A 24,976-nucleotide genomic window follows, 5' to 3' on the forward strand; every position below is an offset into this window, starting at 1 on the left:
GTAATGACACAATTTTTCTATCTCCACCTTAGTGTATAGTATGTAGAAATTTATATTTTCTACTAATGTAATTACAAATCCTTAAATGTGATTTTCAAATTTCACATCCTATCATCAGTTTAGTTCCCCCGATACTACTGATTTGGACATTTTCTCTTCTCTCTAACATGCTTTTTGCTAAGAAGAAAATCTGCTGAAATTCGAGTGCATATTTTCATTCATAATTTATACTGCTGGCCTCATGTATATATCATTTTGCTTTGAGTTTTCTTCCATTTATTTCAATCCTTGGAGAGCCTGGAGACTAGAAGAATCTGAGAGAACTGTGGCTATTAGGGTTTATTTGTACTGCAGAGCATTCTCGGCAGAGGCAGCAGAAGTAATCCTTGCTTCCACTTTGGAGCAAGTACTAAAGGCTCTGTTTCAGTTTGCTCGGGCTGCCATTACAAAATACCACAAACAGAGCGACTTAGACAAATAAATTTATTTTTCACAATTCTGGAAGTTTGAAGTTCAAGTTCAAGGAGCCAGCAGATTTGGTTTCTTCTGAGGCCTCTCTCTTTGGCTTGCAGATGGTTGCCTGTTGCTAGAACCCCACGTGGTCTTCCTCTGTGCATGAGCAACATTGTGTCTCTGTAATCTCTTTACACAAGGACAGGAGTCAGATTGAATTAGGGCCAAGCCTAACTGTGTGATTTTAACTTAAATCACCCTGCCAATGGCCTCATCTGTCTCTTTGAGTTTTTATAAGGATCAAAGAATCTTTGCATGCAAAGTACTTGGCCTCATAGATGTTCATAAGTATGTGTATGCATACATTTACATATATACATGTGTGTGTGCATGTATGTGTATGCATATATCTATCACTTTATAGATATTATGTTATCATTATTTCTCATCCTTCCTTCTTCCTTCTACTCTTCTTCTGCTTGTTCTTCCCTTTTCCGTCATTACCCAAAACCCATGCCCAGACTTGCGGAAAGAAGATGGATATACTTTCCCCTCCCATAAGGACATGAAAGAGAATGCCTCTATGCTTTGATCATTAACCATGCTGTGCTGATCTTAAGACAGTCCATAACTCTGTCAATTTCCTATCTAGTATCTTTCATAATTAAATAATCTTGCTTTTCTACATACTGTTAATTAGTCATCTGTGAAAGGTCTTTGATGAATATTAACCGTTTACTCCAACTATGTGGTATCTACTTGAACATAACAGTGATGTCATATTCTATGAGAGCAATTCAATTGTTCAAGGAGATTTAGTAAACTTTTTTTTTTTTGTACAGGGGATCGAACTCAGGGGCACTTGACCGCTGAACCTCATCCCCAGCCCTATTTTTGTATTTTATTTAGAGACAGGGTCTCACTGAGTTGCTTAGAGCCTCGCTTTTGCTGAGGCTGGCTTTGAACTTGTGATCTTCCTGCCTCCACCTCTTGAGCTACTGGGATTACGGGCATGTGCCACCCACCCAGCCTTAGTAAACTTTTTAAAATAGTCTTGAAACAGTACACCAAATTAACAAAGATGACTGAAAGTCTCACAAGAGGCGTGTGTGCACTTTGTACCATGAACTTGCATTTCCCCTTTCAAGAATAAGTATGAGTCGTCATTCTCAAAACAAGAAAGCACACATCCCTTTCCTTTTCATTTTTCTTATTCAAGGAAAGATATTAAAAAGTCATGGGTATATGAAAGGAAAGGAAGAGGTACCCAGGAAGAACAAGAGCACGGAAAGAAGAGGATCAATACTAAGTGCGCCAGGAGAGAAGATGTAGAAATAGAGTTTTTATACAGTGGAAAAGTGAAAAGTTTCTCTGAACTGTAGACTAACAAACTTGATCCTAGGCAAGTTTCATATACAATGGGGATTGCTAAATACCAACAAGAATCCCATCAAGAATGACTTTTGGGGTTTGGGGGTGCAGTTCAGTGGTAGAATGTTTGTCTATCATGTACAAGTCCCTGAGTTCAGTTCCAAGCACAGCAGGAAGGAAGGAAGGAAATGGTTTCTGCTAGACTACCCTCATCCTCTCTCATAAAACCTGGGAAAGTAGAACATAGTATAACTGAACCTTGACTAATAGACAATTAGGTATTTTTAAATATATATATATATATATATATATATATTTTTTTTTTTTTTTTTTTTTTTTTTTTGTGGTGCTGGGAATCGAACCCATAGCCCTGTGCTTGCAAGGCAAGCACTTTACTGACGGAGCTATCTCCCCAGCCGTTTAAATATTTTTGAGACTCCGAGAGAAATCAATTCCTGATGGTAAGATAATTTTTGATTCATAACTGGTTGGATGACAGATACAAAGGGTCCAAACTCATGGATATTTATAAAATGTGATCTCTATTGGCCATCCCCTACTCTTAGTTGCTAATCTTAAGATAAAAAATATCAAAATCATGATTAGCACATTTTCTGATTTGTGAGACAAAAACAAAATGGGAGAGGAAGAAGATAATGCTAGATGACAGGATAGGACTGGTGATGTAGCCCAGTGGTAAAGCACCCCTGGGTTCAATCCCCAGTACCAATAAATAAATAAGAAAAAGAATAGGCACAAAATACATGATATATTAATATGGTCCCATATATTGAAAATATTTTCCTCATTATGGGAATAGTGAAAATAAAAACTCCAGAATTTGCTAAGAATGAAAACAGATGATTAATGTAACATTTGTATGAAAGATTACATGTTGATTCAGCTAATACTTTCCTCTGTTGTTTTCTATCTCTCTCTCCTTTTTCCTGGTCCTGGGGATGCATCCCGGGGCTTCCCTCCGCTAAGCATGCATTCTATCACTGAAAGACATCTCTCTTTTCTGCCTTCCTTCCTACTTGATGCTTTTGTTTATGAGGAATGTCACATGAAAATACTCTTCCTGTGCTTATCAAGATTCTAGATGCTTTTCCCTTTAAGATTCCTTCTTGGCCCTGCACAGTAGTTACCCTGGGAGCACGAACAATCTCTTAAATATCCTGTGACATTTCTCAGGCCTGTGAGTGACAACTTACAATATTATCAAATTCGGTTCTGTTTGGTTCACTTTTTTACTTATGATGAAGTAACTTATTACTATCAGTAGAGACCATAAACAGTGTGTAGTTGCTGAGAACATATCTGTTAGGTGTCAATTCAGATGTCACATCTCAGGAAGCAGTCTCTGACCATTTAGATTTAGTTTACTTAATGCCAGGCATGGTGGCACATGCCTGTAATCCCAGAGGCTAGTGAGGCTGAGGCAGGAGAATCACAAGTTCAAAGCCAGCCACAGCAACTTAACAAGACCCTAAGTAATGCAGTGAGACCCTGTCTCTAAATAAAATATAAAAGGGGCTGGGGATTTGGGGTCAGTGGTAAAGCATCCCTGGGTTCAATCACTGGTAAAAAAAAAAAAAAAAAAGAAAAGAAAAATAGTTTTAGTTGAGTTGGTTAGATTTAATCTAATGTGTCTGCAGGTTCAGCTCAGCACTTGGCTCGTACAATCCTAAATTCAAAGCCTTTCTTCCCCTTAGTGAATTTGCCAAGTTGCATAAGTTGCCCTTTCCTCATCTGCAAATCGGATGAATAAAACAGGATTAAAGGAGAATGTTCATATTAAGTGCCTACACAGTGCCTGACACATGGCAAAGCCATAAATAAGTGTGGGATGCTGTTACCATCATCATCACCATCACCACCATCACCATCACCACCATCACCATCACTTCCTGTGATTGCTCATTGAATCTGTTTGTCTTCCTCCATTAAGCAGCAACTATCTTCTCTGCTTACCTTTTGTTCCCACTGCCTAACACAGTTTCTGACATACAATTGGAGTTGAGTGACTTGAGTGTTGAATGGTTGAGACAATCCTGGTGGCCAAACAACAGCAGTGGCTGCAGGGGGATCCACAGTGCCTGCAAAGAGATTCAGCCTATTTCCTTCAAGAGTGAGCCTGCCGAAGGAGGTCCTCGTCAGAGCCAGGAAGGTCATGGGGAGCCCACAGGATCTCAGCTAGAAGGGACTGTCTCCCTCTTTCAGCCACCCCCTTCATCTTATAGAGTACATGCTAAGAGAGAGCTGCAGCTCAGCTGGGCTAGATTTGCGCATTACCGGAGGTCCATAGACCAGAGGAGAGAGATAATTATTGAGTGGGACCAATATAAATAATTTTTAAAATTTTTGTCTGTCATCAACTTATCTGTGGAATTTGATTTTTATTTTCTGAGGATAGCACTTAGCTAAGTCCTTAAAAATAATAAATGTAAAATAATATTTAGCCAGAGGTGTTACTTCTAAAGAAGGAAAAATCATGTTCGCTACAAATGTAAAGAATAACTACCACACATTAAACAGTTCACTAGGGGAGAGCATTGTGGTCCTGATCATCTGCCTTCTAAACTTTATCCCAAAGTATATTTTGAATGAATAACAACCCATGACTTTATTGGGAAAAAAAAAAAAGTATAATATATGTAAGATATTAAAAAAGATTTAAGTATTTTAATACTCCAATTAATTGTAGTATTCTCATTCAGCAGAGGCAGTACTTGGCTTTAGAAGAGCTTCATTTATACCTCCCTCCCAATATAAAACAGAGATTCCAAAGTTATTTTCCAGGTTTCTTTACATTCATTGCATTTACCCAAATACACCACAGGAGGGCAACTCACACCTGGTTAACTTCAAAAGTGCACAATCTTGGCCTCATTTAAAATACAGTAGCTGTCTAAGCCAGGCATGGTGGTGCATCCTATAGTCCCAGCACTAGAGAGTCTGAGACAGGAGAATCTCTTGAGCCCAGGAATTTGAGACTAGCCTAGGCAACATAGCAAGACACTCTCAAAAATAACCAATCAACAAACAAAAAAAGTGACTAAATTAGTCCAAGATATGCCTAAATTGCAAGCCAGATAGAAAAGCTAGTAGGAAAGACCAAAGGAGCAAAGATTAAAAGCAAACAAACCACAAAGGAATGTATTCCTTAAGACTCTGAGTTTCTACAAAAGGGAATCTTTGGAGCTAATTAAGGTGAAACATGGATAAACAAAATGAAAGAAAAAAATTTTCCCCAAATATGAGAAAATAAATTTGTAATATTTGAAAGGTTTTACCAACATAATAATCTGAACACCAGCCACTCAACAAAATCAGATTTCCTTGATCATATAGTAAGCAATAATTAATGTTACTCTGCAACACAGGTCACCATTTAACAGAGTCCCTTCAGTAACAATCTCTTAAACGAACTAAATTCAAGCCTACCTTATATCATATTCTATATGGTACAATTTCAGTGTATTTCCAAAGTCTTGCATAAAAGCATCAACAATTTTCATGAATTTGGGTATTCCTTAGCTATGTAGAGAATATATTGGCTTTAGAACAAGTGATACTTATTATACATTTTTAAATGTAAATGTCATTCATTCAAGGCTATAAATACAGAGTTTGTGGTAATTTGGTTTAAATGTTATCTACATAAATATAGGGGAAGCGGTTTGCAAAACAAATACATAATTTAAACAGTTATCAAGAGGAAGTGCTTCAAATTTTTAAGAACAATTTTTAAGTCTAACTCCAATTTTAACTTATTTGCAAAAATATTTTTGCATAAATATAATGTATGTGTTTCTAACTAGACTCTTGGGTGATTCTAGTACAGACTGATGTTTGATTTTTTAAAATACCAGGCACACGGTCTTCTTTGAAGCAGATGATTAACATAATTGATTGGCTATAGCATGGACTTTCATGAGCTATCATTTTGTTAACCTAGTGTGACTTCAAAATGGTAAAAACAAGACAAAGAATGGAGTTCCCATTAATTCAGGTTAACTTTCTCTGTAAGTCCAAGTTACTAACAATTTGCTATACAATAAACATTCTGAGATTTCTGCTGACAATTCTTATTTTCAATATATAAAACCAATTTTCAGAAAACTATAAAGATGATTTCCTTGCCCAATTATCCTTCTATGAAAAAGATTGTATTATATGCCTTTCTCAGTGTATCTGTAGAATTGACAATATGCCCATACATCCTGACAATAGGATCAGTTATCTCAATACATTCCATTTTAGAATAGCAGATTTGTGTGCTATGCAAGTAACCACCATCATGTTCAAGTTCAGAACTTGAAGATCTTTTATTAATAGCTCCTTCCTTTTTAGAGGTATCAAAATACCAAATATGAATGACTATGTGTCCTAATGTACTTGAAAAATCTCACTACTAATTTTATGTCACTAATTTTTTAATACAATATTTAATCAAGAAAAATACTATGTCTTTTCTGTTGGCTTAATCAAGCTGTTTCTGTGTGAATGCATATTCCTCACTAAATCTCAGGCAGCTGCTTTAGTTACTGTTACTAACACCTTGCTCTGTCATCTCTTTGTATACATGTCTAATTTATCAGTTTCTTGTAGATTGTCAGCAGCCTGCTGCCTCCGTACCGCCACAGTGCTCACAACTAGACGGGAGGCAAGACTGCCCAACTGTCAGGTAAATTCACACATCCTTTCTCTTCCCACCCAGCTGCATGACAGATTCCTAGACACCTCCCATCGCCCCTTTCCAATGCCATAACTACCTATATATAATTATATTTTGCTACACATTATTTCATGTATGGCCTTCATAAACAGTTTGCATTACCTGAAGTTCATATGTTCCCAAAGAAAATGCAAGACAGCTTGCATGTATGTCACCAGCAACTAGCTGGTAGACTGAAGGCTGCTTTCAGCTCCTGCCTGTGAATAAATACTTGAATTAGTATTTCAAGTATTTGAATTAGTAGTTTCAAAGCCTTTCAAAATTTAAAACCTGGAATTGTTAGGATGTTTGTCCTGCTTTTTCTTCTGCTTGTCTTCTGTCCTTCAAATGCATTTCTCAGGCAAATCAACAGGAGGAATATAAAAACATGTCTACTGTCTATTCCAGGATGGCTTTACAAAAGTGATTCTATTTTCTGTCTGCTCAATGCCCTCATCAAAACTGAGTTCAAAAGCTGAAGAAAAACCTTATAATTGACATTCAAAAAAGGATATCTGTAGTGAAAGGCACTTTACATAGATTAACTGAAGAATTGTAAAGGCAAGTTTGCGCACTCCCTGGACACTGAACTGGAGAGGTTGCTGACAGTTCCTATTCCAGATGAAAGCTTTCCAAATCAGTCACGAGTTGACCTCCCCCAGGGTGAACTTGCACACAGCGTCATGGCATCGGTCAGGACCTCCTCATCTCCATGGAATACTTCATCTCCCGTTACCTGACCTTGCTGGTGCCAAGCTTTTATAGTCTGGCTGTGTCTTTATGGTCTGCTAATTCGTGTATTTTAACGTATCTGTTGCTCTTCTGACCAGGGAAAGCTTCTTTTGAGCAGAGGCTGACCCAAACATATTTCCATGCGTGTCTGAGGAATAGATATCAGTGACAGGCTACCTGTGGTCACATGTTAGGGCAACCGGGCAACTACAAAGACAGAAAACCAGTAGCAGCCAAACCCCAAGTATGGCATGGACTCTGAGACAGTTGTGCTGCCAGCTATATAAGAGAAACTTGGAGTTAGAGAAAGGAGTATTATTAAAGAGTCGCCAACTAGGGTCTTCCAATTGATGTCTCCTGGTCAGCTGTTCTCACTAGTTCCAGCAAGAGGGTTTTTGTTTTGTTTTGTTTTGTTTTGTTTCCCCGGAAAGGTTCTTTGCTAATATACCAATGCCATTAAATATCAGCAGTCAACACTTGAGTAATTTTCATTCTGCAAATAGTTGAATATTCAAGTATAAATGTTCAAATCCATCTCAGTGGGATTCTACAGTCCAGCATCCACTGTCACCCAGGACACTGCTGGACACAAGACAGATGTTCAATAAATATTGATCATATGAATAAGTGAATGAACTCTGGACTCAGTTGGCGTGGTTTCGAATCCTACTTCTAACACTCAATCTTGGAAGTTTCTTCAGCAACTAAAATTCTGTATCTTCACTTGTAAAATGAAGAAGAATAGATATTAGGGGAATTTAGTGAGACATGGCCTGTTTTTTCCACTCAATCTCTATTATCAGTACTAAATCCTTTTCCTTCTTTCTTTTTACTTTTTGTTGGTAGACATAATACCTTTATTTATTTATTTTATGTGGTGTTGGGGATCGAACCCAGTGCCTCACATGTGCTAGGCAAGTGTTCCACCACTGAGCTATTACACCAGCCCATCAGTACTAACTTCTTACCTAACTGATTCTCAAGAAAAAGATCATAACCTCTCTAATTTGCTTGGACACAGAGTAGAGAGAAGCCTATTGTTTTAAGTGTTTCAATGAGATAGGAAACAGAAAGTCTGGGAGGAAATGTTTTAAATTTTATTTCATCTTTTTTTTTTGAAAACTGGTGTGACTAAATTATTCTGTGACCCAGTTCCATCTCTTCTACGATTACTGAATGTAGGCTGTTTGCTCCTCCATGGGGACGATTTTCTTGAAAGAAAAAGCAATTTAATGAATTACAAATGTTTCAGTTTCTGCCCACATGAATACGGCGTGGTCCAGACCCAGCTTCCTCCATTCCTTGTTGTGGTTGACACAGAGAAATGATTAAATGCATGGTGTATGCCTGGAATTCCAGGCACTTGGGAGGCTGAGGCAAGAGGATCACAAGTTCCAGATCAACCTCAGCCATTTAGCAAGACTGTCCCAAAATAAATAATAAAAAGGGCTGGGGATATATAGCTTAGGGGCAGTGCCCTGGGTTCAATCCCTGATACTGGAGGGGAAAAAAAAGAAAGAAAGAAAGAAAGAAAGAAAGAAAGAAAGAAAGAAAGAAAGAAAAGAAAACAAAAAGAAATGTTTAAACACATATGAACTGGAAAAGACTTCTTTGCAGAGTTGCTGGGATTTTGACTGACTCCGTTCCTACCCACACCCACTACCAAGTGGGTAAAAGTTAATGCCTTCAACCCTTGTTCACTCCTTCCTAACAGAAAAGATAAAACATAGCCAACATTATAATTCATATTACATTCCAGACAAGGGTTAAGTTCTTCACATGTATTAATCATTACACCTCCCTCATAAGGTAAGCACAGTTATACCCATTTTAGTTCAAAGTGTGTCAAATTACTTGTCCAGGGTCACGCATCCTGAACATAACAGCCCAATGACCCAACACCCATCCTACTGCCCGCCATGTAGAAACTGCCCTGCAGAGGGCAGGACCCCTCCCTCACTTTACTTACAGTGGGAGGAGCAAGAGTATTTAAATTATCCATGTTGATTCCTTTCAAAAGAGATGTTTGTTTAATGAGAGAATGAGAAAATTTGCTACAAATTGTTGAGCGATTTCTGATTAGGTGTTTTCTGTTGCTCATTTTGGAGAAGTTTTGTACTTCCCTTAGTTTATACACTTATTTGCCGCCCTCCCCCCCTCCCTCCCCACTTGATGGGAATCCAACACAAGATTTTGTGCTGGGCAAGGACTGAGCTACACACCCAGCCCCATATTCACATAACTTAAGTTGTATGACTTTTTCATAATAGAATATTTCACATTTGAAAATGTAGAATTTTTCCATACATCCTTTTTACAAACTGATTCCATTATAGGGCTAAATTATCAAAAATTATATGGGTGATTTCATAATATGAAAGGAATACCCAAGGTACTGCAGCCTTGGATATACTACTTAAATATATAGAGGTGTTTGGTATTCAGCCCATCTCTATTCCTATCAAGTAGTTATTTTCTTGGAAAAGGAAAAAAGAACAACTTTCTCAAAATAATATCCAACTTTATGACATAATAATAGTTTCTAAGTTTACTGTTTATAATATGGTCTTCAAGATCAATAGAGGGAAGGATGCTTTGGGTGGGGAGAGGGAAGGGGAAGGACAGGTACTGGGGTCTGAATCAGAACACAATATATGCCAAGCTTGTATAATTATGTCAAAAGGGATTTTACTGTCATGCATAACTAAAAAGAACCAATAAAAAATTTTTAAAAGAAAGAAAAAAAGGAACAATTTCTTAGGCTGCAAACCATGAATATATTTCTTAAAGGTTAGTTTATACATAATATGCAGTGTGATTTCATTTCACGCAAATTTGTAATAGTAATACTACGAAGTTATTTAAACTCTTGCTTTATGTCAGAAGTCTGAAATGATGAAAATAATCGTAAGTCATCATGAATGATACTATGTCAGGGTACAGGGCCAAGTGAACTGTAACCCACACCCAAATTGCTGACACACATGTCAGTTAGCTGCGGAAAAAAAACTTGCCTTCCTTTATCAAAGAAAGTATTGAATCACACAAGGTCTTCAAAAATGCATCTTTCTTGTACAATGTGACTATGCATTGCTTGCTATAATTTATTTTGTATAACATATTTAATTCCCTAAAATGGAATCAGTTCTAACTCATGCAGATTTGCAGAAAGAAACTGTTAGGTCTGTGGGAAAATCTGTCTGATGTAGCAGTAACCTGCTGTTTCCCAACCATCTGACTGACCATCTGCGAATGTTAATCTTGCTGTGCATTGTTTTCTTCCTTTTAAAAAGATTTTTAAAATTGATAAATAATACCAAGTTCTTTTGATGACCTTCCAGTTCTCCTGTGTTTATGTACCACACATTTTTAAAATACGCAGGAGAATAACTTTTACCATTGGTTCTAACAAATGCAGGACATGATTCTCCTTTTAAACTAAGTGTACACATGCAAAGAACTTGGGAAGTAAAGATAACTTGAAGCAGACTAGATATTTGGTTTAATTATGATTTTATATTAAAATTCAAGATAGATATGAATGTAATTTCTGTACCACAGTTTAAAATGTATTTAATACTAATTTTTAATTATTTCAATGATATTAGCTTTAAAAAGTATTTAAATTAGTTAATAATAACAACAATATTGATAAACCTTGAATAGTTCTCTCAAACATTCCTGACGGGAGTGAACTATATGGTACTGCATTTCATAATATATGAGGACACAACAGTTTTAGAAAAATGCCCATCTTAGCTGTATTTCATGCTGCATGCCTATAGACCCTGCTACTTGTGATGCTGAGACAGGAGGATTGCTTGATCCCAGGAGTACAAGAGCAGCCTGGGCAACATAGCAATAATCATCTCAGAAAAAGAAGAGAAAAATCCCTATGGTGTCCTTTCCCCAGTGCTAGTAACATTTGAAAAGATCTGAACCCCCAAAAGTTTTTAGTTTTACCCTAGGAAATTCAGTTATTTTGCTTCCTCATTTTTCAAGATTACTCAGGATATTGATGAGCTTGAGTTGTTTAAACTGGAAACCCACAGAGATGACAGTCAGTCATTTGGAAGGCCACATCATTTACTTAACAAATGGAAAATGTTATAAAACTCCTCAGTTGTTTTTATACCACAGGTGCTAAAGCAGGTAGGAGAAACTCAGAATGAATTAGCCTTCCACAAGCAAATTAATTATCCCATTGAATTCAGATCCACTAGAGAACTGTAGAAGCCCCTAAACTCTTAAGGCTGTAGTCCATCTTCCAGCATCACCCAAATCAGTGGAGAGAGCCAGGCCAGCAACTTGGGAGGCTGAGATAGGTGGATCACAAGGCTGGGATCAGCCTGGGCAACTAGTGAGACCCTGTCCCAAATAAATAAATAAATAAATAAATAAATAAATAAATAAATAAATAGGGCTGGGAATGTAGCTTTGTACCTTAATGGTAGTGCACCCCTGGGTCCAATTCCTGTACTGTAAAAACAAACCAAATCACTGAAGTGTGGGTGCTTATAAGAAATGCAGAATCTCGGGTCCTACCCAGATCTACCAAATCAGAATCTACCAATATCACCAGGCGATCTGTATGCATATTAAAATTGAAATGCATATAAAGTTGTATGCATATTAAAGTGACTTTGGGGCCAGAGTTCACATGTAATGTCTCTAACATGTTTTTTCTTTTTTTAAATGCGTGGTTTTGAAAACCACAGTTGTCTTGTCATGCTTTGGGTTCAAACTATTTTCTGTGCATAACTTCTATCGTGTTTTAAAAATGTCTGTGAAAACGATTGGTCTGACCCTGAGGGTCTGGCCGCCCCTGGGCGTTGCGTTTCCTGCTGACCAGCTTGTTTCTCGTTTTCAGTCCTGACGTAGCTCTCCCCGAGGAGCAGCCACATTCCAGCTCGCAGTGCGCCCCTCTCCACTGTCTCTCCAAGCCTCCTTACCCCTAGTCTCCAGCTCCTGTGGATGAACATCTGGGCTGAAGGTTCTGTAGCCACTCGCAGAATACTGCCCACGCTCCGGCGGGTGTGTTCTTCTCGGTGGTTAGCTGTACATTCGGATTAGTGTCCATCATCTTGGAAGAGGAGAGAAAGTTGAGAAGAATGACAAAAAAGCACAGACCCTGGTGTGATTAAAAGTTTTATGGTTCCTCAGAGTCACTGATAAACTTCTCCAATCAAACGGCTACCGTTCAGTTAAATTTCAAAAATTACAAAGAAACATGAAATATGTATCTCAGATGGCTGGCTTACCTCGATAGCATAAGAGAGACCTAAGACAATGTAAAATACGTATATTGTAAAATCATCTTTCCTCACGCTCCAAATTCAGCTGTAGAAGTTGATTCTGATATTTTTGGTCATTGATATTTATTTTGTACTTTATTTGCTATGTGATTTATGTCTATAAAAATAATTTCTGTGAGAGGTGGATTTATTCATTTATTTCAAATAAGCATAGTTTGCTCAGTTAAGTATGAGTTTTAATTTAGTTTGAAATCTGGAGCTGGCCAGACTGTGGTCATTTTTCTTGCACAAAATGATAAATGTGGTGCATCAGAATGTTAACAATAACTGTATTTTGCTGCTACACTGATTATTTATGCACTTATTTTCTAATCAGTAGCTCATTAACTGCTTTTTTTTTTAACTAGATTTCTTCACTGGACGTTATTAAGTAAACCTGAGAAAGAGACTGTTTTGATTCATTGACTTATTCAAGTTTTGATGGCATCTTCAATTTTTTAAAATTGCAGTTGCGTAGATGTACTGGTGCTGCTTCTTTGTACGTGTGTACGTTGTGATGACATTATGGAAGGCTAAACAACCTGAAGGGAAAAAATGGTGTGTTTATTTAATGACCGGAATTTTTTTTTTTTTACTTCTTCCAAATTCAGGGTCCTACTATGAGTTTTTCCTCCTAAAAGGTATCAAGAACAAATGAGAAAATATATACATAGAGAGATGCAAGGTCACTTTGGCTAGTTTATTTACCAGAAAGTGTTCAGATTTTGATTAAAATTGTATGTTTTGTTGTTGTTAGGTTTTTTCATAACGAATCTTCCTTGCCAAAAAAAAAAAAAATAGATAATAAATCTTAGCTCACTGTCTACTTTTGACAAACACTCAGGTGCCTACAATCATTATATTATATTGAGATAAGACATGTTCCTAGTTAATTTACAGATTCTGCTAGGTAACTTTTATGACTTGATTTAAGGCAGTGGATTTTCATAGCAAAATTTATTTTGCACATAATCTGACAAACAAGGAAACAGCTAATTGAGCTGAAAGGTCTAACACTAGGGCTCCTTAACTCTCAAGTGCTGCCCACACAACTGCTCCTAGCCCTGATTCCTTGTCTTTGTCAGGTAGCCTTAACTTATTTACAACCATAAGGGTTTCACCTTTTCATGTAACTTCTCTTCAGGACGGATACGGTCCCACTGTTAACACGAAGGACAGTTCATAGTCCAGGACACTAGCAGTGGAGGTTTAGGAGCCACTCAGCTTACAGAGTGGAAGTGGGTGACACATTCATAAAGGGGCCCATCAGAGGCCCACTGGTCAGTCATAAAGCACATTGCAGGAGACTCTGTCAGTCATTTGCCTGATAAGTAGTGGTCATTACCAAAGCAACCAAGAGGTTTTGTGTTCCTTGTGCAAGTGCTATTTTCAACAGTCCTTTCTTATGCAACTTGGAATAAATAGTTGAAATCTTTACCAAAAGAGAGATTCAGGTTCAAGTACAGAAACAAGCAAAGCAGATCTTCACGAAAGCCCTCCTCACAGTAACCTAACATGCTCGATCCTGCCTGCATTCCCTTGCTGTTTCTACATGTATCCCTCATTTTGATGGTGTTGCATCTACCTCCACCAGGATTAGTGAGGCAGTGTGGATTTTATTAGCGTTTGATTCAAGAACGCTTGCCACACACACACACACACACACACACACACACATACACACACATACACTTTTTTGTTTTCTTTCCTTTTTCAAGCATCATGTGTTTGGACCTGAAAAGTGGCATAGCTGCTAAGTTGACTTTGTGCCTGAGGGAAAACATGCCTTTTTAACAAGTACCTCAGAACGTCTTTCTGTTTGCCTCATGGATTTTGTCTGGTGAGATGGGAACTCAGCAGTCAGTCTTGCTTCTGTGTAACCACACGACTGTCCTGTTACCGGGGCTGTATTTATTCTTGTTCCCTTATCTGGATTTAGGTCCCAGTGAAAAGTGAGTCATATACAGAACATTTATTTCTTCCAGTATGAAATCTATTATAAACTAGTTTTATTTCAGTTCTTTATCTGAATAGAGTGGAAAATGCTTGTTTTGAAAAATTAACTATAAAATACTAATTTTAGTGGAAATTTGTCAAGAAAATTTAAAAACTGGGAAATAAATTTTTCACTTTCAGCACAAAATTAGGTGGTAGTCCCTAAGCAGTAAGAGAGAATACCATGTATTTACAGTGTGGCATCATTTAGTATAGTTTAAATTGAGCCATATTTATATTTATTTATAGGCATTTTAAATGAATAAATATGTGTACTGTTGGTAAGAATCAGTACCTGTAAAGATAACATCAGGATCCAAAAGGAAATTGAAAAAGTGAAGAACTAGTGAAAACCATAAAGGATGAACCTTATTAATTAAAGACACATTTGGGGAGGAAAACAAAATTGAAGAAAATACAGTATATAGTGGCTAAGTGTTGCAAACATGGTGAGCAAAGATGAAAGGAATCTAGCAAGAGTGTTTAGCAGAATAACCAAGTAGAAGTTTTGTTTAGATTTGGTTTTTGACTTTGTTGAGATGCTTTCTCACTATGCTGCCCAGTTGGTCTTGAACTCCTAGACTCCAGTGACCCTCTAGCCTCAGCCTCCTGAGTGCTGCCTCTCCTGACCCAAGCAGTTTTTTCAAAAAGGAAGCACAATTACAATGCTGAAAAGAATAGTTAGTATGCAGAAATGCTTTCTTACTAGGGATTTTTCTTAATTAAAAAAAAAAAATAAATAAAATTTAAAAGGAGCAATAAATTGCCTTTGGCCTAAGTGCTCAGGGGCATAAAAAACCTTGAATGAATCTTTCCAATCAATTCACATTTTATCAGGTTCCTTTCCAAAAAAGGGAATTTGTGGAACTTTGCAAAAACAGAAAATTCTTAAACAGTTAAGAAAAGACTTGGATATACTTTATGTAGCTGAAGGAAGAGCATGTACAATAGTGATCTTCAAGAAAAGAGAAATTTTAGCAAGTGATAGACACCGGCGATAGATATCCCTGAGACTAGAATAGGAAAGTCTTCAGTGTGAAGGATTTATACTAATTCTGGGAAGGAGGATTTTACAGTGAAAAATTCATCATTGGGATTGATAATCATAAGGAAAATATGTTTTCTTAAATTAACGTTATTGGTGAGCTAGCAAGCATTAAGTGGCAAAATATCTTAAAATATCTTACAATAATGTGTTATCATTATGGGAAGCTATAATCCTATGATTTATTTTTTAAAATACATTATAGTTTTATTGATAGTCATAAAGTATTTTATCCTTTGAAATAGGATAGTAATCTTACTTTCTCCAACATATTGGGTTTAAAAAGCTTTTGTTGGTATTATTTTTCCTCCCAGCTATATTTCATAAGATCTTTAAAGTTATCTAGAATGTAGCAGTTTTGCTACAAAAAGCCTCAATTGTTGGAATCTTAAAAAAAAAAATCTCCTCAGGAATACTTCAAAAAGAAAAGGTATGCAATCCCTCAGGGGAGACAAGTACCTCTTGAATTTTATCTTTACTTTTAAGAATCTTCAAGCTTTATGGTTGGCTTTTCCTATCCTGTGGAAATAAAACAGATAAATCCTGCTATTTTGAAAAGGCTAAAACAGTGGTCCAACAAAATAGCTAAGATGTAAGAATTTTCTGATCTACTATATTAAATAAAATTCTCTCCAATTCTCAAATTAAGATTACAAAATAAGAAAATGAAGAAATGAAATATATTTTCTACTGGAATAAGAATGTCACATTTTGTTGACATACTCCAGTTAGTCAAAAGACATAATGTGTCTCTGAGAAAGACATCTGGAGAAGCTGATGGATTTTCAGGAAGGAACAGTACTGGTTCAATCCAGGGATGCCACAAATACATTGATATTGTAGATAGACCTAGATTTGAAAGCAACTCTTGGGGGTAAATTTCCCATTTTAAAAAGTTCATTCTCTGATTTTTGTTGTTGTTATTTATAAACCAGAGTGATTTAAAATAATTCTGCACTTAAGATTGCAAATATTTTACAGAATATGTTTTCAAATAAAGGGAACATAATTTTCCAGAAAGCCATCAAACTGAAGTCATGATAGATAGCATGATCAGTGCTGATTCTGACAAATCATTTTTTACCTTAAAATCAATTTGTATGGACATATGAGAATAAATACTCCTGAGTGACCTTTTCCATTCTCTGTAACAATGCTCCCAGATGAGTTGTGTCTGAAATTAATTTCACCTTTATTTAGATGCCAATTTTACTACCATAGTTCCTGATGTATTGCATTTGTAGGTTGGCTCCATTAACACCTGAAAGACTTCATCTAGACATCTCTTTCATCCTATTACTCAAAGTATACTTGAAAGAGGTATTTAGTGTTGAGATATGTTCCTCAGCTGAGAATTTTCTAGAAATGGTATTCTGTTTAAGAAGAGGAGAAACAATGAACTGCCATTAGCGTAAGGCAAGAGTACACAGAGGTACACAGTGTAAGATGTTTGCATGAGATAGTTCACACCATATAAACCTTCCCATATCCCTGATATGAACACTCTAGAAATCTTATTTCTCCTGTGATCTCCCCATTAGGAATGTAAGGAGATTGCCACCTGTACCTGGTCTCCTTTCCATATTGAAATGCATGGCTCTACTCTTCAATGTATTTTTATCCCTTTCCTCTGGAGTTATTTAAATTTTGCCCTATTTAAACTGAAGCCTGGATAAACTGCTGAACCAGATTATTTCTGAGATTGGCGTTTAATTGCTATACAACACTTGTCGAGAACTTATTTTTATTTTAACTTTCTTCCTTTCAGAATTACTCTCTGGTAATCATGACTCTAATCAAAACACTAAGAAGTAAACCTGTGTGTTTACTTTTTTAGTGTGAGTGTATGCCTTTCTTTAAAAAAAAAATCATTTTAAAACGAAGATCAGAGACCTTATAAAGTAAAAGGGTATGTCATCACTATGTTGAAAAATCATTATTCGGTGACAGTGGAGACACAGAGTAAATGTGGGGTTCATAGATATGGTTTAGAAGCAAGTCATAGAGGAAATGCATCATTTTAACGTCATCACCACAGAATTTTTAAGCTCAATGGTTTTGACTGTTAGAGTCAACAATTCTTTGGAAATCTTTTATGACATTTTTGTAATCTACTCAATGTTTTTATTTGCATGATTACGCATATACAGTGACCCAAACATAATTCCCACATTGTATTCCTTTCCAGTGTTTACATTGGTGTCATGCGTGGCCAACCCTGATTTGTACACTGTCCGATTATTGTTGTAATGATTCAGCTTTCCTGCATTTAATTGCAGTTTATTATTATGCCTTTTGGGGTTAAATGATGTGAAGTGTTCCACCTAATAATACAGTATGGAAACATAACTAAATGACTGATCTAAGGAACTTTTGTTGGCAAATTATTTTTAAAAGTCCAAATTTCAAAGGAAACATTCTCAGACACATGCATTTGTTTTAAATTTGAAAAAAATCCTTATGAATTTATTATTGCTTCCTTTTTATTTTTTTACTGTAGACAATCCTAAGTGAATGTCTCATGGGAGAATCCCTACACCATGTGCTTGTGTTTGTGTAACTGATCATGCACTCAAGGGTTGAGAAAGGCACTCCAGTGCTAAGAAAGTAACCAGAAGCCGATATATCGATTCTTATACCTTGGTTTATGTTAACGACTGAATATTGTGTAATGCATAACTTTTTTCAGTAAATAAACTGGTTACCTTTTGTTCATTTCATCAGTGCTACCTTTTTATCAGCCTAGAAATTTTTCTGTATGTCATTTTGCGTTATAATTACAAAAAAGTGTTGGAATTTCTATATAATCTATATATTTACTCAAAAATTTATTTAAACTAAAAATGGAATGGTTTGCTTTAACAACATTTCTGTACACTCCCGTTAAGTAATGTGTAACTTTGCCCATACTCTGTATTTACTCTCTCCCACTTGTAGTCATTCCTAAAAGGGTATTTGGCAGGAAGATACACTTAGCTAAATTTGGCTAGAAATGTCTCAACTTGAAGAAAAGGCCTGTTTAAAAAAAAAAAAAAAAAAAAGGAAACATTATTTCAATGAAAGAAGAATGAAGGGGATTTTTTTGAGGGGGGGGCGGTTTCCTTGTTTATATATATATATATTTTTGTGTGTGTGTGTGGTACTGGGGATTGAACCTGGGGTACTCTACCACTGAGCTACATCCCTAGTCTTTTTTGTGTGTGTGTGTGTGTGGTTCTGGGAATTGAACCCAGGGCCTTAGTGCTTGCAAGGCAAGCACTCTACCAACTGAGCTATCCCCAGCCCAGTAGTCTTTATATATATCTAATATTATATATATCTAATTTTTTTAGATGTTGATAGACCTTTATTTTATCCATTTATTTATATGCAGTGCTGAGAATCAAACCCAGTGCCTCACACGTGCTAGGCAAGCACACTACCATTGAAAACCCCAGCCCCAATCCCTAGTCTTTTTATTTTATTTTATTTTGAAACGGAGTCTTGCTAAGTTGCCCAGACTGCCTGAGCCTCCCAAATTGCTGGGATTACAGGTGTGCACCCCTGTACCCAGCAAAAGTGAAGCTTGCCTTCTTTATTTTTGGAGATAATTATTTGTTCTTGTGCATGAAAGAAAAGCAGAGGCCCAAATTGTTGAGGGGGGCTAATTTACGGGGCTCCTCCTTCAAATATGTCTGGTAGTAAATCAGCCACTTTGGGAATCAACTTCTTTGATTGAATTGAATTTGAAGGACAGGGTAGGGGGAGAATCAGACAGAATGTGGATATATGTGAGGTTCTAATGAGTTGAAACCCCTAACACGACTCTCATAACTAATCAAACTCACCCACCATGGGCCACAACATCCAGGCTAAAAGTCGCCTGCTCACCTGTTTCACAGGGACAATACTTTCCTAAAAATGTTTTTATTTTTTCTTTCACATTCCTCTGGGTTTGTTGTTTGGTTTTGTTTTTCTTTCTTGAGCTTGAACCTTTAAGTCTATTGGATATTGACCTTCTCATATACAATAACACCACTTTTGTCACATTCAAAAAGCTAAAACAGCCAGGAGTGGTGGCCCACACTTGTATTCCCAGCAACTCTAGAGGCTGAGGCAGGAGAATCGCAAGTTCAAAGCCAGCATCAGCAACTTAGCCAGGCCCTAAGCAACTTAGCAAGACCCTGGCTCTTCCACACACACACAAAACTAAAACAACTGGATCAACCTGAGAAGTTTCTTCTCAAGTTAGATGGGTAGTGCACGCCTATAACCCCAGCTACTGGGAAGAGGCTGAGGCAGGAGGCTTGAGCCCAGAAGTTCCTAGTGTATCTCAAAAAAAAAAAAAAAAAAAAAAAAAAAAAATCAGCAACAAAGTGGGGAGGGGAAATGAGTCTTATCTCTTACATTTTGCAGACAACTTAGATGGTACTACATTATGAAGGTAACTTGGAGGGTTCCCACATCTCCACTATGTTTAACAAAGTGGTCAAAATTGATGGTACCTTTCAGAAGAGATTTTCTTAATTTTTGGTTGTACACATATTTACTAGTAGGAACTTGATAAATTTGAATTAAAGTAGCAAGTACCCGAGAAGTGGGTTTCTTGGCTCCTTAACATCTAACTTTGCTCATAAGACATCTGGAGCTGAGTGTATAGAACCTAATGTCACCTACAATAATTTCAGCAGGCTCTAAACACCAACTGATTCGGAGAAGTGGTGAATGGTTATCAGAAGGACTTCAGCATGCTCAACACACGACATAATTGTCAAGGAAGATAAATCTCACCAGGAAAAATATTAGCAGTGTCCAAAGTAATATAATTCAAATGTGGAAAGCAATATAAAATAATCATAACTATAATGGTGCATTGTTATAGTAAAGAAATGTTACCGTTAAAATACCTAATTTTCTTTATTATCTACGTCAGAGGATAAGAGAAGAATAAGTCAGTAAGTTAACTTCTGTACTACTAAAATCAGGTGAGAGACATTATAAATATTCATTCAGATGTCTGTTTCACATCCCACAACAGGACTATGAGCATAATTTGTGAGACCCTGTTCAAAATAATTAAGAATTTCAAGACAGTGACAATAGAGCATGAAACCAAGCATGAGGACCCCCCTTTCTTTTTAATCTTCCCCTGTTTTGGGGTTTGAATCCAGGGGCACTCTACCCCTGAGTTACATCTTGCTAAGTTGCCCAGGCTGGTCTCAAACTTACGATCCTCCTGCTTCAGCCTCCTGAGTCCCTGGGATTACAGGTGCACACCACCCCGCCTGGTTAAAGAAGTTTAAAGTTGAAATTTTCAGTACTCCTCTCTTCCATGTAGCCATAATGCTTCAACTTAAAATTTCTAAACTCTGACCCATGTGCCACCTTGTACTAAGATTATTAAAATCTTTAAAATAAATCTTCAAAATAGGGGCTGGGGTTGTAGCTCAGTGGTAGCGCACAGCCTAGCATGTGTGAGGCACTGGGTTCAATTCTCAGCACCACATATAAAAAAATACAATAAAGGTCCATCCACAACTAAAAACAATTTTTTAAAAATCTTCAAAATAGCAGCAGTAGCCATTTTAATTAGTGTATATTAATATAAAATTAATTAGGAAACCTACTGCTATCTTCATAACGACTTCCCTTGAAGTTGTAAATTATTAATAATGTCAGTCAAATGTCACAGGAAGATTTGCCTCATTTAAAGGAGCACATTTTTCAAAGGAAAGAAAAATTATTGTCTTCATTGAAATCCACTGGCTTTAAAAGTATGAGCTCTCATATATAGTAAGCTACCCAATATATAAGAAAGGAAGAAAATAAAAATATGTTAATTTTTTTCTTGTTTTTGATAAAGTAACAGTGGAAACCTATAGATGGTTACCTGTAAAAGAATGAGAGATAGGAGGACAGGGACCAGAGAGGAGCCAGACTCTGCAGTAGGTAACCTTTTCATGTTGTTTTGCTATTTCAACCATGCAAATAGATAGAATAGAGATTCTATCTATTCAAAAATGGGGAAAAAAATGGGGAAAAAAAGAAAATATGGGCTCTCAAAAATTTCAAAATGAAGCCAGGGGAAAAAAAAAAAAAAAAAAAAGCACAGATTCTAGGGAAATATTTGTCCCAAAGCAAGCTATGTTAGCAGAAGTACTTTTAAAAACATGAATTTTTTTTTTTCAAATTCTAGCCCTGGCACTGCACTTTATAGCTCTGTGATTTTGGAAAAAGGACTTAACCTTTCCAAGCCTCAACTGTCTCGGTTTTAAAATGAGGATAAAAATGCCTACCTCACAAGGTAATTTCAAAGATTAAATGAAATAACACACAAACTATCTTACAGTGTTTAGCACTTGGTAGCTAATACTGTTTTTAATAACACACTGCCTAGACTATTGGAGTCCAACACACTGACATGGATTAATTCAGCAAATATATTTTGTGAACCTATTTTTTTTGAGCCAGATATTGTTCTAAGATTAAGATACATCGTTCAGACCTTTTTAAAGTTTGTATCACATATCTAGCATAGATGGGGAGACATGCCCAAAACCCCAAAATCCTGTAGATATAAGTATGTAAATTTCAAAGTATGTTAAGAGAGTGAAATTGTATGGAAAAAGAAACAATTAGAAATAGAGAAAAAACATGTCAGACTGGAGTGGGGAGAAAGTCAAACATTACAATTGTAAGTGGTGTGATCAGTTGGGCCTCATTAAAAAAATAAAATAAAAAATTATTCTTTTCACATGATGGGTATCAGTTTTTAAAAATATTAATTTACACATTCAATTTTTTCAAAAATTTTAGAAGTTACTGGCTGTCTAGAAATATAATCAACACTTAACATTACGCAAGAACTTTTTTTTTTGGTATGGAGGATTGAACCCAGAGGCTCTCAACCACTGAGCCACATCCCCAGCCAGCTTTTTGTATTTTATTTACAGACAGGGTCTCCCAGAATTGCTTAGGGCTTCGATAAATTGCTGAGGCTGGCTGTGAACTCTCAACCCTCCTGCTTCAGCCCCTGGAGCCGCTGGAATTACAGGCATGTGCCACCAAGCCCAAAAGAACATTTTCAAATTTAGTCTTTTAAAATAGTGTAATAATTTGGAAAAATCATTATAAAATATGCATATATTTTATTTCATGAAAATCTTGCTTTGAAATTCCGATAGTTAGCCTATAGAGATAGTATGCCCCTTGGAGTTTTAGGACTTTTCCATTTAGGTTTTCTCTATGAACATTTTATCAAATAGTTTTATGCAACAAATAGGTTTATGAAAACAGTTTTATCAACAGTTTATTGATAACTATTAATTCTAATGTCTTTGTAATTAACCCTATTAATACTCCTTAATAACCCATAATATTGTTTTTCAATACATAGACAGAGACTAAGCTATTCTTTCTTCTAGTCCTTAATTCTCTCTCCTTAAATGATCCTTTCATCCAGATTTTCTATAGAATTAAATGTATCTTTTCAAATATTTTTATAAGAAAGCCATTATCATACTGTTAAACTTTGCACTTGCTTCCTGTCAAGTGTTAACCTTTTTTCTTAGATTTGTACAGATTCAAACTTCAAGTTTTCCTATTTCAGGATAATTAACAGCAATTAGAATACATTTAAAAGTCAGACTTTGCTTCATTCTCATCAATTGTTGTTCTAATTCTGGGTTATTTATTTTATTAGAAAATAAATACCATGTTACTAAATATACTTATATAATTTGGAAAAGTTCTCATCACATTATATGCCTAGGTAAGTACTATACATACACAATAAGTATCAAAGATGAAAATAAAATCCAGATGATGAAGATGTTACCTATTAAAAGTCTACTTAAATATTTTCTGTGAAGAGATTATTTTTAAAATGCCCAGCAAGTACAAAAAAAAGCTGAGTTGAATTAAGATATAATTATGATAATGTACTTTTAACTATGCATATCAGACCAATAAAAGGCTGCCCTTTTGAAGTGTGCTTTATCTGGAAAATGACTATTGTTCACCTTGGACAATGGCAGCCTACCATTGTCTGTAATACCAATTGATTTCCACATCTAATGACCATCAGAAAAACAAAATTTTCTGAGATGCTCCTCAGAAACATTTTTGTTGGATGTTGAGTATTTTGAAGTCCATATTTGCCCATATTATGCATATTCCTATGTAGTTAACTAATTTGTTTGCTTATATAGTGCTGGGGAATCAAACCCAGGGCTCACTCACACTAGTGAAATCTTTTTACCACTGAACTACACCCCCAGCCCCTGGATTCTGTTTCTTTTTTGCTACTGGGGATCGAATGAAGGGGGGCTAAATCGCTGGCCGCATCCCCAGTCCTTCTTTATATTTTATGTAGAGACAGGGTCTCACTGACCTTGCTCGCTAAATTGCCAAGGCTAGTTTTGAACTCGTGATTCTCTTGCCTCAGTCTTCCTAGCCACGAGGATTATAGGTATGCATCACAGCACCTAGCAGCTGGTTTCTATATTTCTAAAAAGATATATACCTTTACATTTAAAGTATGTTTTCTTGTTCTGTGTACTTCATTATTACTATGAAAGTAAGGCCAGGTTAGGGCCATGGAATAACTTCATAATTGTATTGTTGAAAACTAAATGAGTTATAATGAGTTCAAAGTGAAGGTATCAGTTCTTCTCTTGTGTTCTCTCAATACTGTTGCACATGATCAAACTGGAGGTTTCTTTTACAAGTAATCTCATTACTACTACTTCTTATGGAAGTCAGTAGATGAACATTTATTAACCATAGGCTATATGCATCACTAGCATCTTAGAAATTCTTTATGATCAACCAGTTGAGCAAACTTGCACCAACTACCAAACATGAAAAAAATATATATATGTACTGAAACAGCTGCCTTCTAGCATTTGCAGCACTATCCTGGATAAAACTGATGCTTCTCAAGAGCTGTATCATTTAGGAAATGCAAATTCAGTTAACATAGTTAAAATATGTCTCGGGCTACATTGATAAAGTTTGAAAAGAGACACAGAGAGCCTATGGCTGTGCCTATTTTCAGATGGCAAAACTGTGCTTAAGGTATTGAACAAATTATTCAAGAACTGATTGTGTTCTTAAATGCCCTCTAGATAGGCAAAGACATGGGGTGCTAATTGGTTGGCTAAGTGACAATGACACCAGCAAGGCTGCGGAGGCAGTGTCAGCTCTTCTAAGTTGAGGATCCTACTAACAGCTGAGTGCTGCTCAGCACACTTGTCCCTGGCAGAGCTTCTCCCTTGGATAGGAGTGACATCTTCCTTCACAGCAGGAATTTGGGAGACTCCAGCTTAGTTCAGGATAAAAACATTGATCTCACCTGGAATAAATCAGATTATTTTCCTACAAATT

The 24,976-nt window shown here is 36.4% G+C and overlaps 1 protein-coding gene across 1 annotated transcript in view; it reads left to right on the top strand.

Moving 5' to 3' along the window:
* The window catches only part of Bicd1 (BICD cargo adaptor 1), a 251,548-nt gene extending 233,218 nt beyond the window's left edge, over positions 1 to 18,330 (top strand). Inside the window, 2 exon segments of the mRNA XM_047549256.1 lie at positions 6,439 to 6,514; positions 12,147 to 18,330. Of these exon segments, the coding sequence (XP_047405212.1) occupies positions 6,439 to 6,514; positions 12,147 to 12,234 (164 nt within the window). The 3' untranslated portion in view covers positions 12,235 to 18,330.
* Positions 18,331 to 24,976: the final 6,646 nt, after the last annotated feature.

Source organism: Sciurus carolinensis, chromosome 4 (genome assembly GCF_902686445.1).
Source record: "Sciurus carolinensis chromosome 4, mSciCar1.2, whole genome shotgun sequence".
NCBI classification, from domain to species: domain Eukaryota; kingdom Metazoa; phylum Chordata; class Mammalia; order Rodentia; family Sciuridae; genus Sciurus; species Sciurus carolinensis.